This window comes from Patiria miniata, unplaced genomic scaffold (genome assembly GCF_015706575.1).
Source record: "Patiria miniata isolate m_02_andy unplaced genomic scaffold, ASM1570657v1 HiC_scaffold_7, whole genome shotgun sequence".
Taxonomy (NCBI): Eukaryota; Metazoa; Echinodermata; class Asteroidea; order Valvatida; family Asterinidae; genus Patiria; species Patiria miniata.
The window spans coordinates 15,846,789-15,863,478 of record NW_024037074.1 but is presented as its reverse complement, the minus strand read 5'-3'; the positions used below and the strand labels follow the sequence as shown (position 1 = coordinate 15,863,478).

At 39.7% G+C, this 16,690-nt stretch overlaps 1 protein-coding gene across 3 annotated transcripts in view; it reads right to left on the bottom strand.

Moving 5' to 3' along the window:
- LOC119745823 (ras-related protein Rab-27A-like) overlaps window positions 1-16,690 on the bottom strand; it is a 30,509-nt gene that overhangs the window by 5,646 nt on the left and 8,173 nt on the right. Inside the window, exons 1-4 of one of the 3 annotated variants that reach the window (XM_038222447.1) lie at window positions 7,868-8,118; window positions 5,571-5,808; window positions 4,298-4,383; window positions 581-808 (exon numbers count right to left, since the gene is read on the bottom strand). In XM_038222447.1, the coding sequence (XP_038078375.1) occupies window positions 581-808; window positions 4,298-4,383; window positions 5,571-5,759 (503 nt within the window). In that variant the 5' untranslated portion in view covers window positions 5,760-5,808; window positions 7,868-8,118. Of the gene's footprint in view, window positions 1-580; window positions 809-4,297; window positions 4,384-5,570; window positions 5,809-7,867; window positions 8,119-16,690 lie in introns of those variants that run through there. The other 2 variants (XM_038222448.1, XM_038222446.1) reach the window with 2 other exon arrangements.

Here is a 16,690-nt window from a genome sequence, read left to right as displayed (position 1 = left end):
TTTTATGAGCAGGTGCTACGCTGAGCTACAAGTACCCGTCTTTATTTTGAAGCTCTCAAGCTTGAACAGGCTGAATTGGAATTCTGTGTGTGCAGATGGCTAAGTCATGCCTATCATATACATGTACATCTTCCTCCACATCCAACCCCCCCCAAAAATTGCCAGAGCATTGCAATATCTGCCATATATATCAACCGTGTTGTAATATGATATGGCAGGCCCATTAATTGTAATTCAATATTTTGATGAAGGCAGCCTGCAGGACAAAACTGGAACTGATGCATGGCGAAAGGCAAGAATGGAAATTAATACAACCACTAATGAGAAATGGACCCTTTCGATGAGGAAATTATTTTTTCAGTCTTGTCACCGGTATATTGCTCTTCAAGTATTATTAGTTGCAGAAAATTCATGCTTAATGTCATCCTTTGAATTTTTAAAATAATTTTCATTAACAGGACTTGATTATACATTTCATGAGAATCTTTCAGAGTCTGGGTTGTATATATTTTTAAATTTTACACTTTATGAATATTCAGAAGATCCATAAATAATGGAATAAAATCAAGCCCGTACTCACCCGTACTTTTCCGCCATTTCTTTGGCCCTCTCGTCTGAGATGGCTCTGTTCTCTTCCAGGTCGGACTTGTTGCCGCACAGGACAATGTCCGGGTTCTCGCAGTAGGCGTGCATCTGTAGCTGCGTCATCCAGTTACGGATGTTGATAAAGGACTGCTCATTAGTCAGATCAAAGAGGAGAAGGAAACCCATGGCGTCACGGAAGAACGCTGTCGTTAGACTACGAAACCTTGCAGAGGTTGGGGGGGGGGGGGGAGAGCAAACATAAAGAGATTGGTTGGTTTATTGGGGAAATATTGGTGACACATTGTCCATATGGTCTTAATGCACGAACAGTGGATTGTGAGGTGTGGCCACTCAAAAGAGCTCTAGTGTACATGTATGAGCATGTCTGTTTACGTGCATTCATGTTGCAAAATACAGTAGACTAATTTTCATACAACTAAGCACAACCCCAAGGATCTTTACATAGGTATCAGCACCCAGCGGCATCGATGTTCAAGTGTTTGTCATTTTCTCTCTTTGCGACAGGTTAGAGGTACTTGTGTGCTGACAATGACCGAGTCCATGGAAGTAGAGGACTGAAAGTACATGTACATGTAATTCACTCTGTGAGCTGCAAACAGTTATACTATGTCAGTTGAGGCTGTGACCAAGTCCCAGGTATTTACATCAAGAAAGAAAGAAAAATTAATTTGTCCATTTGAAACCAAAACTGGGGGTTGGGGGGAGGGGAGTGGTTCAGACTGTATACATGCTACCTGAGCCCTTAATTGATGGCAAGCTTTAAAGCCCGAGTCCATCATTTGCAGCTATCCAAAAAGTAACTGGCGTAATTATTGTTGAAAAACATACCTGGTTGAAAGATAGTAAGGGGACTAAACTCCCTGTGAAATTATTCTTTCTAGCAAGCTGTCTTTTTGAAGAAATCAATGAAAGAAGGCCTTTCCAACGGTGCGTCTTAAAAAACACTGTTGGAAATTTCTGTTAGTAGTTCGGTTTTTTTATTCGGCGAAGCGCGCAAGTAATGACACGATGCACACGCGCACGCAGTTGCTATAATTCGTCGGATCGGTGCGCAACATCGCGTAGCTGCAATTGGCTAGTGAGAACGTGTCTCGGACGCTGAATTCAGGCCCAATTCAAAACATGATTCAGCAACTTTTGATCTGAAATCGAGATCCTAGAATGTTGTTTTTCACGAAATATACAGCTGAAGCTGAGCTGAAACTTCATCAGGCTAGTTGTTCAGCACCCTGCTTTAGATTTTGAACACTTTTGTTGCTTCAAACGAACAAAATGCACAAATTACAAATGATGGACTATACCTTTAAGTGGATTCCACCATATAGACTTATCTAATGTCACAGTTGCTAGTACTAAAAATGCAAAGTGATGTCTTGATCATTGATGACATTACATGTAAATGCAGCTTGATGCCCGTTTGGAACTGCATTTGTACGTTGGTCATGTTGGTACATGTACACATACATGTACTTTACTATTCAGTACAACAGCATGCATGATTAGATGTAAAATATGGTTGGTACATGTATATTACAGGTACACGTGCCAATGACAGAATGATGCACATCCCTGGCCATCCTCCAGGGCCCTACAATGATAAGAATGGATCATTATGCCCCAGTAATCAAGGACTGTCGGCTCCACTCGGAATTATGGTACCTGGTAATTTCCATACTAATGTGATACATATGGAATAGGTATTCCCTCCATGCATCCAGTGTACGCTCGGCATTTCAGTTGTGCATGGGTGCAGGGCATGTTAGTCTTCAACGCATTTTTTTAGTTTCAGTGACAGTCCGAGACACGAGATTTTTCAGTAGCAAACTGACTTTCTACCTAGTAAGCACATTTATTGCTATTAATATTAACAATTCCCAAATAATTTTGATACAAGATATACGATCACGCGACAGTCACAATCGTCCACTTTTGGGCTTTGCCATTCAAAATAATTCTTCAAAATCGTTCTTCAAAATCATTCTGCAAAATCATTCTGCAAAATCATTCTTCAAAATCATTATTCCAAAACATTCTGCAATATCGTGTTTCAAAATTAATCTTCAAAATCAGTCAAAGTCATTTTTCTAGGATTTACATTGCTGATCTCATTGTCTCATAATCCATTTGTCAATTTCCCCAGCCAATTACCGTCCCCTAGTCCAATACTGCCAAATTTCTCTAAGATCCAGCCATTCCTTCGACAACACAATAGTAATCTTCGTCTCTGCACTCCGTCAGACAAATTTCCCAAATCGCAGTCACTGATCATCAATATGGGCTGTCTGGTCCCGAGAGGCTTGCGGCAATGCCAGCATTTCCCCTCGATCTCGCGGAGCTGCTACCGTACACGTAGACAAAATAACACCGACAAAAAACATTGCACGGTGATAACATTGTAGTTGATATTAACAATTAACCTTTCCCGCACCAGCATGACCAGATGGGACCCGTGTTAGAAGTGACGCTCAATTCATTTTTTTTTTCGCAGCACAAAAGAAGAAAAGAAGAAAAGAAATCCTTGCAGGAACTTCACGCATTCCTCGGCAATAGTGATTTTAGCCACCGCTAGGACTCAGTCAGTATAAATGATGATAGAGTATCACTGTTCGTGTTGAGCAAACATTCTTTATTCTCCGGTTCGTGATAAGACTGCAGACGTAAAACAGCTGTTTTTTTTTCAAGGCATGATTGCACCCGCCAAACCACCATGTACATTTACGTGTTCACTTGTACGAAGATTCACATGAGAAAAATGTGTACTTCTTTTCAAAGATACATGTATCCAACAGAGCTAAAATTACTCACAAATAAAGTACATGTACACTGAGTTTTTGTAAAAACTGTTACATAATATGTTAACTTGTAGAGTAACAGATATACCGTATATGCACATGTAACCATTAAATAACATTCATTGCTAATGTAAGAAAGATCCATTGCAGCACACACACGGCAAAAATTCTTTTGATTCTAAGCTAAAAATAATAACCATCTGATTGGCCGACTCAGGTAACTTTGCATGTCAAGTGACAAAGTACTCTCAGTTACCGGTACATGTAGCGGACTATTCAGATTAATTTACATCAGTCAGAGGCCCAAGGGCCCTTGCATATGGGCACTCCATTGTCACTAAGGACCGCTTCCTTATAAAGTAACGAAAGGAAATTAATCGAGAATTGAGTAGATGCCTCTTCCAGAGTGCAAGCTCCACTATGCGTTTTATTAAAATGCTCCTGTAGTCAAATTACCATACTTTTCCAACTTCTTCATGTAGATCGCTGCATATGTTTACCTGAGCGTAATAGCCTCTTCGTCCGCGGTATCATATATAATATGGTCGTTGACCTATATTAAGAACCGGCCAGCACGGTTTTTGCTTACACGTATCTCTCCGCAGAGTACGTGTCTACAACCCAGAAATATTCACACGGGATAAGCAGGTGTCGGGAGCTGCAACATCTCTCTGCAGCAACCATCTTAGCAAGATGCCTTCAGGGGTCTTCCGCGAAGAAAAAGGTGACCCATGGCAAGTAAATGTGGCTGATACCCTGCATAAACAGATATGATCCCATCCCTGCGAGGGAAGGCATGAATTTTCATTGCTTCATCTCCCCTCCTCAAACTTATTGGTATGCATAGACTGTCGCTACTCTAATTTCCTGGAGGAAGGGGGAGGGGAAGAAGATATTACCTTTCTTGGCCGGCTGTGTCCCATAATTGTAGGTGGACTCGTTGCCCTCTGCTCATGTTGTCTGCTACACCCTTGGGTCTGTGCATCTGTGGGCGTGACGCAGAAAAAATAATAATACCTAAAATGCAAAACACAGCGGTAGAATGCACATCCCCCCAAAAATGCAGAATCTGGACGTTCAGCCACAATCTGTGAGCTAACATGGAATACTGCTTCCCAAACATTCTAAGCAGATTGATTTTCCTGTAATTGGAAATGGCCATAACTTATGAGTGTGTTGTATATCTTTTGTACACAATGAAGTCATTTTAACAATATTTCACTGCAACACATTTTACTGTTTTAACCCTAGCCCTAACCCCCCGAAGTGAATTGTAGTATTAAGTTGTGTGCTTAGTCTATGGGAGAGTGTTATACAACAGGGACAAAAGGAAGCACAAATCATTGTCCTCGAGAGTAAAGTAAAACACGACTGTATGTGCTTGTTGTGCCACGATTCTAAAAACAGGCACATAATAATTCAACCACATGATCACTGAGTTTCAGAATGATGCACTGACGCAGTATGTACAGCGAACACGTACAACGTCAACAAGAAGAAACGATTTGTGACATTACCACATCAAGCTACCACGATAAAAGGTCTGTTTTTATTCACTCTACCACCCCCTCCATCCTCCATTTTACAATAACATGTCTGCACAGTGCCAGCGCATATTTACCAAGAACTAGAGAGCTGCGATATACACAGTGACTGAGCAGCCACAGGGACCTCCTGCGCATTAATAACACAAATGGGCGGGATCGCATTGCTTATCCAACACCTATTGGGGCTCCAGGACCTGCCGCACGTGCCGGCGGTAGCTTTTTTTTTTTTATCTCTCCCCGCCTACTCAGTTGGGTATTCCAAACTTTGATTTTATATCCAGCTTTGACTACATCTGCAGATCCAAAATTCTATTAGAAGCCAAATTTATAAGCCAAATAGAGATGTAATGCTACAAATGTAACTTTTGGCCTGATGTTATAGGACATGAACCCTGTTATAGAACAGGATCCAACTTGATCATGATGCAAAATTCAGCAGGCAACTGAACCGCATCACAACGCCATGTTGGACTCCGTTATATTCAGCAAACAACTGAAAATAAGGCACAGTGGATTGAACAGGACACTCCGGTAGGACTCTGTTGGATTTAGCAGGGTAGTCCTGAGGAGCTACTAGGGGGTTAGGGCTAGATTGATTTGGTTAACTGCATTATTTGAAACTCACCACCCGCTTTTCCCTGAAGTCGATTCCCACCGTTGAGATGAATTTGGAGTTGAATGTGCCGTCGGTGTACTGATAGAGGAAGCTGGTCTTGCCGACTCCGGAGTCGCCCAGCGCTAGGAACTTGATGAGATAATCGTACTCACCGCCCATCGTGTTGGACGATGGGACCGCTGTGGTGGAGTCACCCATGGATAGGGTGATGCTGTCTGGTGGTTACAACTGATGCCTGTAGATCTATCTGTAGAGGATTGAATGGAAAGAAGAGTTAAAAAAAACATATAAAAGAAAGGCGTGCAACTTGTAAGTTGATAAAATTGTTGGGCTTAATACTGCTGTAAAAAAGCCAGATTGTGCAGTGTAACTTGTACCAAATTGCAAGGGACATTCCTTACATGTTAATAAATGTCCACACATGAAATGATAACTGCAAGCATGGTAAATGGATTTCTTTAATTTAATATGCAGCTAAAAGTCACAGAATGATCACTTTGCCAGAAAACTGTACAGGTATTATGAGGCTCATTTATCCACCCACTTGTCAATTAAAATTAAGCACAAGTATGAACTCGCAGAGAAGAGCTGATCACCTGAAACTGAAGAACCATCCGGTAGTCAACACACATTGCACAAGTACCTCGAAATAGAATTCTATTTTTACACACTAGCCAAACCGTATGTTCAAAAATACACAGCGCATGATGTATCCGATATCAAGCCCTACTTGATCCCTACTGGGCAATCTGGACAGAACACGGCAAATTGAAAGATATCCAAGATTATTTACATCCCCCCCCCCCCTTTCCTTCGGTATAGGCCATTAAAATTGTGAAATTGATAGGGACAGATCTGGTTCTAATTTGCATTCTGCGGACGGGTCCGTATATCGATGGGAAAGATACGGTCGGAACATTCGAGGAAGGGTCTTTCTATAGTGAAGAGCACTGTAGAGTGTACAGTCAGAATGACTAAGCACTGTGCTCTGAGGATCCTAGTATTTTAAAACACTTTTGTAGTCATTTTTTTTAAGGTTTTCTCTGAAGGCATGGATGGTCTGCTGTCATCAGAACGTTAGTCATCACAGTCCATCAAATTCACGTATATGTACATGTACATTGTTAGGCTGTAAAATCCTGCAAAATCCTCCAACTTTAATAAGGTAAATTTCTACTTAAGACTTATATGCACAAATGTATATAAAAAGATGACTTATCCTGTGCATTCTGATTAGAACTCAAACACTAGTCTCCATCTTGTTTTAACTTTCGATTGACTCAGATGTTGCAGTCCTCACAGAAATTTTTTAAAAAAACAACCCAAAACCCTGCAGATCAGCATATTCTGTGATGCACGACTTGCTAATTTAAATGCTTTACAGCTTATATTTCTCCTGTAGCAACTTGGAGTAGTGCCTTCAATTTTCATGCATTGTGTGTACACAATTAATGAATTGATGAGTGCGTATCATGATAGCCCACCTACATAATTGATGTCATCTTCAATAATGACTAGCAAACTGCCATCAATTATAATTACCCTGCAACAATGCTGGCTTTCTTCTCAAGGATAATGCATCCCAGTAAACATTCAGCAACAATGCCATTGCTCAGTGATAAGCCACTGGATGATGTGAGGACCTTTACTTTGATATTTTTAAAATCCTTTTTACAAAAGAAACACTGTGTCCCTGAGTCTAGATGCTAAAAATTCATCTACATGTACATGATGTATGTACAATCCTTGTTCAGGTTAAATTGCACTTGACAATGTCATGTACAGTATACATGTACATTTTTGTAGTACACATACATGTATAGATTTTTAACTCTGTCATGTGCAATGAATCATTTCAAATTTTGACCTTTATGTTAATAATTGAATAATAATCTCTATGTTTATTGAAATACATACTACATGTAGGCCTAAGAGAACAAAAAGGGCTAATATCTAATAGAAAAATTGTAAACATGTACTGTAGAGGTATTTACATTTTTACGAGCTACCCAAGAAAAGTTCAATCTTACGGTACACGGCTCAATTTTTAATGAATTTTCCAGTTGTGGTAAAGAAACTTGGCTCTGCTTATGCATGCACATGTTCATGGACTGTACAGCTGCTTGAGAAATTGGCATGCTCAAGATCAAACCAAGACATTTTGCATTCTATGCAGTGCCTGGTTTTGCCTAGTCGAGTTTTGCCAAATCTGACAAAAAGGAAATCGATAAAAGCCCTCTCATGTTTCATGAGAAATCTCCAAAATGAAACCTACACTATCTACAAAATGGCAAGCTTCATGGTACCTGCAAATTTAATATGGAATGCTCACATGACACCGGTACACGACGGCCAGACATTGGTAATGTAGTTATTCCCGTGTGTCATCCAAATCCAGGGAATTTGTTAAACACCAGCAATCAATAACAAATCAGGCAGAAAAAGCTGCCAGGTCGCTGATGATGAAAATGGCTGGAAATTGCTGCTTAAATCCCAGAGAACAATTTAGACACAAGTACATGCAGATAATTTATAGGTGTGTACTGCTCCAGACTTACATGTACTTCGTATGAAATAGGCTACAGATGCGGCAGCTCTATGCACCACTACTTTCTGTCTCGTCACATGATAAAAATTGAGGGCAGTGGTATGAAAGATGAAAGATACTGGTACCGTATTAAAAAAAAGTGTGCGTAGACCCATGTACTGTTTAGGACTATGCAAAATTTTTCTCAAAATACATGAGTCATTCTATGAATTTAGGGTCCAAAGTGTGACATTTTTCCTGTCCTTTTACCTATGAACTATTTAATTTGATATTCAAGTATTATTAATAATGACTTGAATTTTTTTTATTTGTTTGGAATGTAGGTTGCTTTATATCCTTCTTGGACAAAATCACACATGTCAGAGACAGGAACAAGTGAACCCTAAATTTATAGAATGACCCATGTACACATACATGTAATGTCGCCATGCAGACTTGTCACTATTAAGTTGAAACCTATTTTTTTGTTAGAAATCATGGGATTTGACAGGGGTTGATCATTGCTGAGTTGAACATCTGCTTGGATTGGGTTGGGTTGGGTTGAGTTGAGTTGGGCTGGTCTTGGCTTTGTGGTTTTTATTTTAGATGAGGGGCTTGGTTTTGTTGAATTGGACTGGGTCTGGTTTGGTGAAGTCGGGCTAAGCTGCATGGGCTGGGCTGGGTTGTGTTGGGTTGGATTGGGCTGGGTTGGATTGGGCTGGGCTGGGCTGGGCTGGGCTGGGCTGGGCTGGGCTGGGCTGGGTTTGGGCTGGGTTGGGTTGGGCTAAGCTGGGCTAAGCTGCATGGGATGGGTGGGGTTGGGCTGGGCTGGGCTGGGCTGGGCTGGGCTAAGCTGGGCTAAGCTGCATGGCTGGGCTGGGCTTGGCTGGGCTTGGCTTGGTTGGGTTGGGCTGGGCTGGGCTGGGTTGAGATGGGGCTGGGCTGGGCGTTACTCGGAGCGGCTGGAGTGAGAGCAAAACTAGCACACTTCTATAAACCCTATCACAGTTTGCATCCATCATGTGTACTCAAATTGTGTGAACAAATATTGTGGTAAACTACATGTACCTGTACATGTGTGCATCCTTTTTATAGCCCCATGGTGCATGCAACTTCTCAGATTAGTCAAGGACAATGCTCTATTTTTATACAGGTATATGGTTCTGCATAAGAACTGCTTACAGTATACATGTACATGTAAAATGACTAGTGATATAGTTGAACATGTTCAAAACCCAAAAAAGTAATCCCTATAAAACAGTCCTGACAGAAGGTCACACCCACAATCCACAAAAAAATGCATACTGACTATATAGCAGTACTCTCTAAACCTGTTGTACTGTAAATATACGTACACTGTCGTGCACAGAAAAACATTCATGGTATGAAAATAGGTGGCTATGACAATGGTGGCATTTTTTCCAACCCCCCCCCCCCACAAAAAAGTAAGATAACACTGCATATTTACGGTCTAAGAATTGTTCTCTGGATTTTTGTACAATGTAAACATAGTACATTAGCAATGAACAACATTACAACCAGAATCAGAGCAGATATATTTCAATCAACAGATCAAGGGACAGTACCGGTACATGTATTGGCAGCGAACACTAGCTTCATGATCTTCAAGCACAAACTGGCCAGCCTCAGATATCTATCATTTCAATTAAGATGTTGAGATTGCCAGCCATGAGCTCAGACGGGTGCAGTTCAAGAGACACAATGCCGGGAGCAGGAGGAGCAAGTAAGCGCGGGAAGATGCGCGTCACCTGGCAGTTAATATTACACATTAGCCTCATCGTGCTGTAAACTTGTCTTGCGAAGCCATGTACAGTACGTCTACATGTAGCACACGTTTAGCACGTCTATTCTGAAAGTATCTGATTAAATGTGTTCATGTATTGTATAATGTGGATCAGCCATATGGAATTTTTACCTTGTTTTCTTGATTCAAAAGGCAGTGTCTATTTCTTTCCAACTTGTCCAGACATCTTTGAAATACGTACTGTAATGTGTTCATGTCCCTTCACATAGTTATATGAGAATTTAAAGCTGTACGTGTACATTAAAATGTACCGTAAAGGACCCCACATGTATGTACATCGTAAGTCTTGTGACATGCACCAATTTATAAACATGTATCCAAAATGAACTTGTTGGTGAACACATAAATGTGTATATTAAAGAAAAAGTATAAATGTTCCCTGCCCAAAAAAAGGCATACAGCATGTACAGGTAATTCTTTAAATTCGTATAAGTACAGTACTTATGACTCGCATGTAAAAATGTATCATAAGTCTACACGTACATCCACATCAGGATGTGCAGACGATGTGCCATAAAAATAGCACATCTTATTGACAGGCAGAAGATCGCTAAACTCATCAGGCATGCAACTGGGAATTTAGAAAAAACGAGGAAATTCCAAACCACACAAGACTTTGTACAGTATTTTTCAGTTTGTAATGGCATTCATGAGAAGTAAAAAACGAGGAAATCAGCAGATCTGAGGAAAAGTTGCATGCCTGACTCATAAAAGAAAAAAATATTTGGACACAATTGGTATGCTCTGTATCCCTGGAGTCATATACAATGCAAATACTCCACGAGGGATGGCTACTTCGCGATGCCACTCCGAACTGCACTTTTAATTCGCAACGCAAACATGAGGGCAATAACACCACTGACATTTGATCGTGTCCACTTAGGTGCAAGCATCAGGCGAGGTGTGAGATTCGGGGAATGATTTATGGAGAAGCCAAGAATTCTCGCTTCTTCGGCACACCGGTGATTATCCAGCCTTCACAAGTCTTTAAGAATTTATGTCCCATGTTGAAAGGTGAACAATGCATCATCATATTTTCACCCGGATAACAGAATATAAACCGCAACCTGTCAGACTTTAAATTTTTTGGGGACAAAAAAGTTTTTTGTTTTTTAGATTTGAAGAAAAAAGTAAACTTTAAACTAAACAACAATTGAAATGAAAGGTCTTGTTGTCCCCTTCCATTTGATACCAAATTTGGGGCTACATGGTGACTATTTTTTTTAAAGATTTCATAAACTTTCTTTTTTTCAGCTATGTCCACACTCTCACGGAATTGCCCCAATATATTGTAAATGTACATCGCACATGTACTACATGTATGTACATGTACTCATATAATAACACATTAAATTTATACATTAATTAATATAAGGGCTTCTTGTGCAAATTATTACTCATACTCCAACTTTTGATGGAAAACGGCTAAAAAAATTAAATAAACATAAAAAAATTGGATCTCGAAAACAACCTTCAATGCATCAGGCAAGATGCACGAGGTGTTATGCATGGCATTTGTTTTTGAAAACACATGAGTGCGTTCTTTCCTTTTACAGAAGTTGTTAAATAATGCAAAAATAGCAACATCAATCAGCATGCCGGAGGCAATGCAGAACACGGGCCCAACTGGGATCCCAAGACAGTAGACGCAGAGAGAGAAAACAATAAATAAATGACTTTCACACATATACGGTGCATAATGGCCATCGTAAGGACTGAATAATTCACACCTTATCCCTGGCACTGACTCGTTATAAGTCGCAGCCTTCAACTTATTCGCAACTTCAAGGGATAGGAGCCGACAATACAACGATGCAAATACAGCCAAGGCTTGTGCATGTAAAAAAAAAAAAATGGGAGAAATTAACAACATGTGGGTTCTTGTCATAACAGAATTTTGAAGTACAGCGCATGCGCGGCGCAGCCATTTTTATTCTCTATAGGGTGCAACCCTTCAAAAATATTCCCATAGACACTAGTGCTAAATGCCCTTAATTCAAAATTCTGTTATGACAAGAACCCACATTTTGTTAATACAACTATGAAGCCCTTTCATTTATTATGATCGTACACAGAAGCTCCTTGTTACCCATTTACAGCATGTTAATTAAGATTCGGCACACAGAAAAAATTGAAATTTCAACAACTGCTTCAATTTTTGGCAATTTTCTTTTCTTTTCCTTATTTTACTCGTAATTGAAAGCTTCTTTGTCAAACAAAACAGGTTTATTTTTGGTCAATGCAGGCGTACTTGACAAATTCGTACAATGTGGACATTTTGCAGACACAGAGCTTACCCTGTTACCTGAAATTCTTTTGTGACAACTACACAGCAAGGCTGACAGCACAGCATTATATAAAGGTGACAAGACTACAATGTATAAGTAATGTGGTAAGTTCAGACTTACAGTCTGAATATTTGGCGCACCCTTTGCATTCAAGCAGTGATCATGCTTCAAGGCAAGCACCTTTTTTCTTTTTTCTTTAGAAAACTTGTGGCAGTTACAGCAAATCTTAGACAATATCTTTAGTGTAACTTAAAACTCTCTCATACTACAAAACAAAATCCCACAACGACTAAATCTTTGTGATACCCTTTCCACTGCTTCCTCTGTATCTATAGATCTTTCCATTTCATATCCTGAATGTAACGAGTCTGCTCTCATCCCATCAATGCCTTTTCTCTCATCCGGAAATTCAAAGGAGCTCCCTGCTCTCAAGAAGATGAAAGACCTGGACAATTTTTCATTCATTTTCGGACATAAAAGTGTTGACAATGCAACTCAGGAAAAAGCAGCTTTTCATTTTCTGCCCAGCTGATAATGGGATCAAGCCTGGATATAAGGGCAACTCAATAAAAGTGACGAACCCTTGGAATTAAAATCCCTACCTAGCATTTGTAACTCCATTGTTTACTCGGCCATGGTGGACTGCTCTCCAGGTACCGGCTAAAGTATCTACAACTTGTTTTTTCTTTTCTAATTCAAATGGCATAGGAGTGTGTGTAGAAGTTAGCCTTGAATGGGGCCACTTATTTTCCATTTCAATAGTGTTTGTTCTCCACTTTAATAATACCGGTATCCCTGTGAAAAAAAAATCTCTTCTCCATTTCAACATGTGTCATTTGATCATGTTGATGTGAATTGAAAATTACTGGATTTGTCAAACAAGTTTGCAACAGAATTAAAAAAAAAAAATATGCCCAAAGCTTTACATTATGCCTGGAGTTGTAAATGTGTACATAAACTACTTAACTTCCAATATTTTATATCTCTTTCTGTGCGAATACAACATGATTCCCCCCCCCAAAAAAAATTAAGTCCATTTTACTGGTTGAAGACTGCAGGTTAAACAAACCGTACATGTAGCTCTCATCAACCGAGAACATCTCTCACCACCCGCGACATAAATCACAAGACTCCAGATATTGTCATCGTCAGGACTGATGCCCTCAGCTTTCTCCCCCCCCCCCCCCAATAATGTCTTCCTCTTGATGCCATTTTTAATAATGCAGCTACTCCGCAATACCTTGAAAAATTCCATATGAAGAATGGGTTGTACTTTATAATAAATCTTCCCTTTATAATGTTTTAAAGCTGATCATCTTAACAGTGTAAATGATAAATGAATTTTTCCAAATTGCATAGGATTGGGCATTAGGGCCGAGTAGGTCAATGATTGATCAAAGACAGCACATAGATTATGCAGGGTATACACTGATGCTGAGTTAGAATTGTTTACAATAAATAGATAAGAACTGGATTGATGAGGAGTGTGCTTTTAAGGAAACTTTGGGGTAAAAGAAAACCCGGCTAAAGGGGCTCGCACCAAGCATGTTAAGCATTTGTATCGAAAAATAAAATGTCACATTTAAAAACAACGTTTTGGTTTACTGCCATTCTTATTGGTGGATGTTGTAGGAAATAAATGAAAAAAATTGAAGACCCCCCCTCATAAACAAACATATGGAAGCCAGAGAAGTACATGTACAAACATGTGCATACAATGAAATCACTAACGTAAATACAATGTATCCTAGATTGAACATGTACATTTTACAATTCACATAGTGTATGCTACATGTACGGTACACATACATTTAGTTCAATATTTGCCACGAATGCATGCACGTATAATACTTGCCAGACAAAGTACTGTTCCATAGTATAGACGTCTGCTCAAAGTTCACCCCCAAAAAAACGCACATCCAATAGACATACCGTACGTAAGCAATTACCTAGACCACAACAAAGGCGTGTGTGGACTTCAAGCACAGCGTTACACACGAAGAAGGGCCTTGATTCTAAGGGTGTAGACATAACCTATCCCCCCTTATACACCTGAGGCTCGGCACTGTTTAGTGTCGCTAGGCCGTCCTCGATTAAAAATCAGTGCGGAAGGGATCTACGTGTACAGTCGGACAGACGGTGGATCCCATGGTGTTATTGAGAGAGAGGGAGGGGGGAGAACGTGGGTAGATAATTCTCCCTGGGGTGTACTCCATACATGTCTATCATGATTGTAGGGTGTATACGCAGAGGGATAAAAGATGATCAGTGTCCATGGAAACCGTACGGCACTTTGATCTTACCGGTAATTAAATGTTAAAGAAGCATCCTTTATTATTACTATTATTATCATTATTAAACTCATGAAGTTCTTCAGTGCAATACGTGTATTGTGTGAATCTCCACAACATACAATGGTTCGTGATGCACAGAGGAGATTGACACAAAAACTGCGAGCGCAATCAATTTTGAGCAGTCACGTGCAGAATCTCAAATTTTCTAATTAACTTAGATTTTGATAGTTTTGACGGTGATTGACTGCAATTTATATAATTTTATTCATATCTATTTACAAAATTTATTTAATGTAAATTTTATCTAATTGCTAATTTGTGGATAGTCCTTTATGATGTACATGTATCATGCCCGTACATGTAGATGCAGTGTAACAGTAGCTACATGTAATACTACGCGTACATCTACAAGTAAATGAACGGGTGTACAAGACAAAAAGGAAAAAATTTTAAACTAATATGCATATAGCATGATCCATAGCATCATTGCAGTTAATCAGATGGCTCGTTGTCACCTGCTTAAAGCTATAGTCCATCATTTGTAATTTGTGCATTTTGTTCGTTTGAAGCAACGAAAGTGCTCAAAATCTAAAGAAGGGTACTGAACAACTAACCTAATGAAGTTTCAGCTCAGCTTCAGCTGTGTATTCCGAGAAAAACAACATTCTAGGATCTCAATTTCAAATCAAAAGTTGCTGAATCATGTTTTGAATTGCGCCTGAATTCAGCGTCCGAGACACGTTCTCGCTGAGCTGGATTGCAGCTACGCGATGTTGCGCAGCGATCCGACGAATTATAGCAGCCGCACGCGCGTGTGCGTCGTGCCAATGATTGCACGCGCTTTGCCGAATAACAAAACGAACTTCTAATTTAAATTTTTCAAAATGAATCTATTTAAGTAAACTGAGGACGTTGTTACATCTACTTGGTCCTTGGTTGGTAGTCCTCCAAAATATTCCATCTGGGAAATTTAAACTGGAGGTGTGGTGTGGTGTGGTGAGAGTGGTCGAGATTAAGTTTTGTCACAAAGTTTTGTCTACATACTATCAAAAAGAAATTGAAATTGTGAAAAAAAAAGGTACACGCACTAGTTCTAAATCCAAGGGCACCCCACGCTATACAAATTATAAATACCCAATTATGACAGTCTCTGAACTTGGGTTGACCCCAGTGCACCAAGGCGAAATCGCCAAAGAATTGTTCATTTGGTAAACCACGAGCGCTCAACTGAAAATTCTTTGAAAAAGCCTGACCACTTATCATTCCATTAAAAAAAAAAAAGAAGAGTAAAACACCATTACTCGGCTTCAGCAGATTTGTTTTTGCTAAATTGGAAGAAAAACACTAAATTGAAAAACGGGTCTTTAAAAGTAAAAGGAGCTACCGGTACTGCTGTATATAATCTGTTTAAAAAAAAATAGGCTTACTCCGTAATCTGGGACGGATAAGCTTCTAAGCTTGTAATCTGTGTGCAGTTACAAGAGTTTTTGTGCCGTTCAGCTACTATCATCTGGGATCCCCTCACGCTGTCAACATCTATATCATGTTTCCAACTTGATTCCCTCAAGGCATTCCAATGCACGTATATTGTATTATTATGTCCCACTGAAGATAACAATGGACAGTATATTTAATTTAAAAAACGCCAAATCAAATACTGTAAGAGCACCAACTATTTTGAAAGGAAATATGAGATTTTTCATATTTTTGATACGTTTTTATCCAATAATAATAGTTGTGCAATCACCAAGAGTAATATTAATCACATTCAAATATAGCACACACATGTAGATGAATTCTTGTAACGTGTGTCTCGTATTCGTGGGCGTTGCCAGGACTTTTTCTAGAGGAGGCAAAACACTCACCAAAAGCGAAGGCAAAAATCACCGGCCGTGGAAAAATCGAGAGGGGGTGTTAGACATCACCCGACTCTTTGTTAAAAACCGTGATACATAGCATATATTGTATTTAGGCTCCTTTCCTTTGGTTTCAGTTGTTAAATTTACATTAAATTAACAGTAATATGCTTCGCCCCTCGGTTTCTTTTTTCATTTTTTTTTTTTTTCTCTCTCTCTTATATTTTTGCTTTTCCAAGGGGGGGGGGGACACCAAGTGCTCCCCCCTTGCCCACTCCCATTATGACGCCCATGCTCGTATCGTGTGCTCCCGGTGATTAGCTTTGTTTTCCTTCTTTT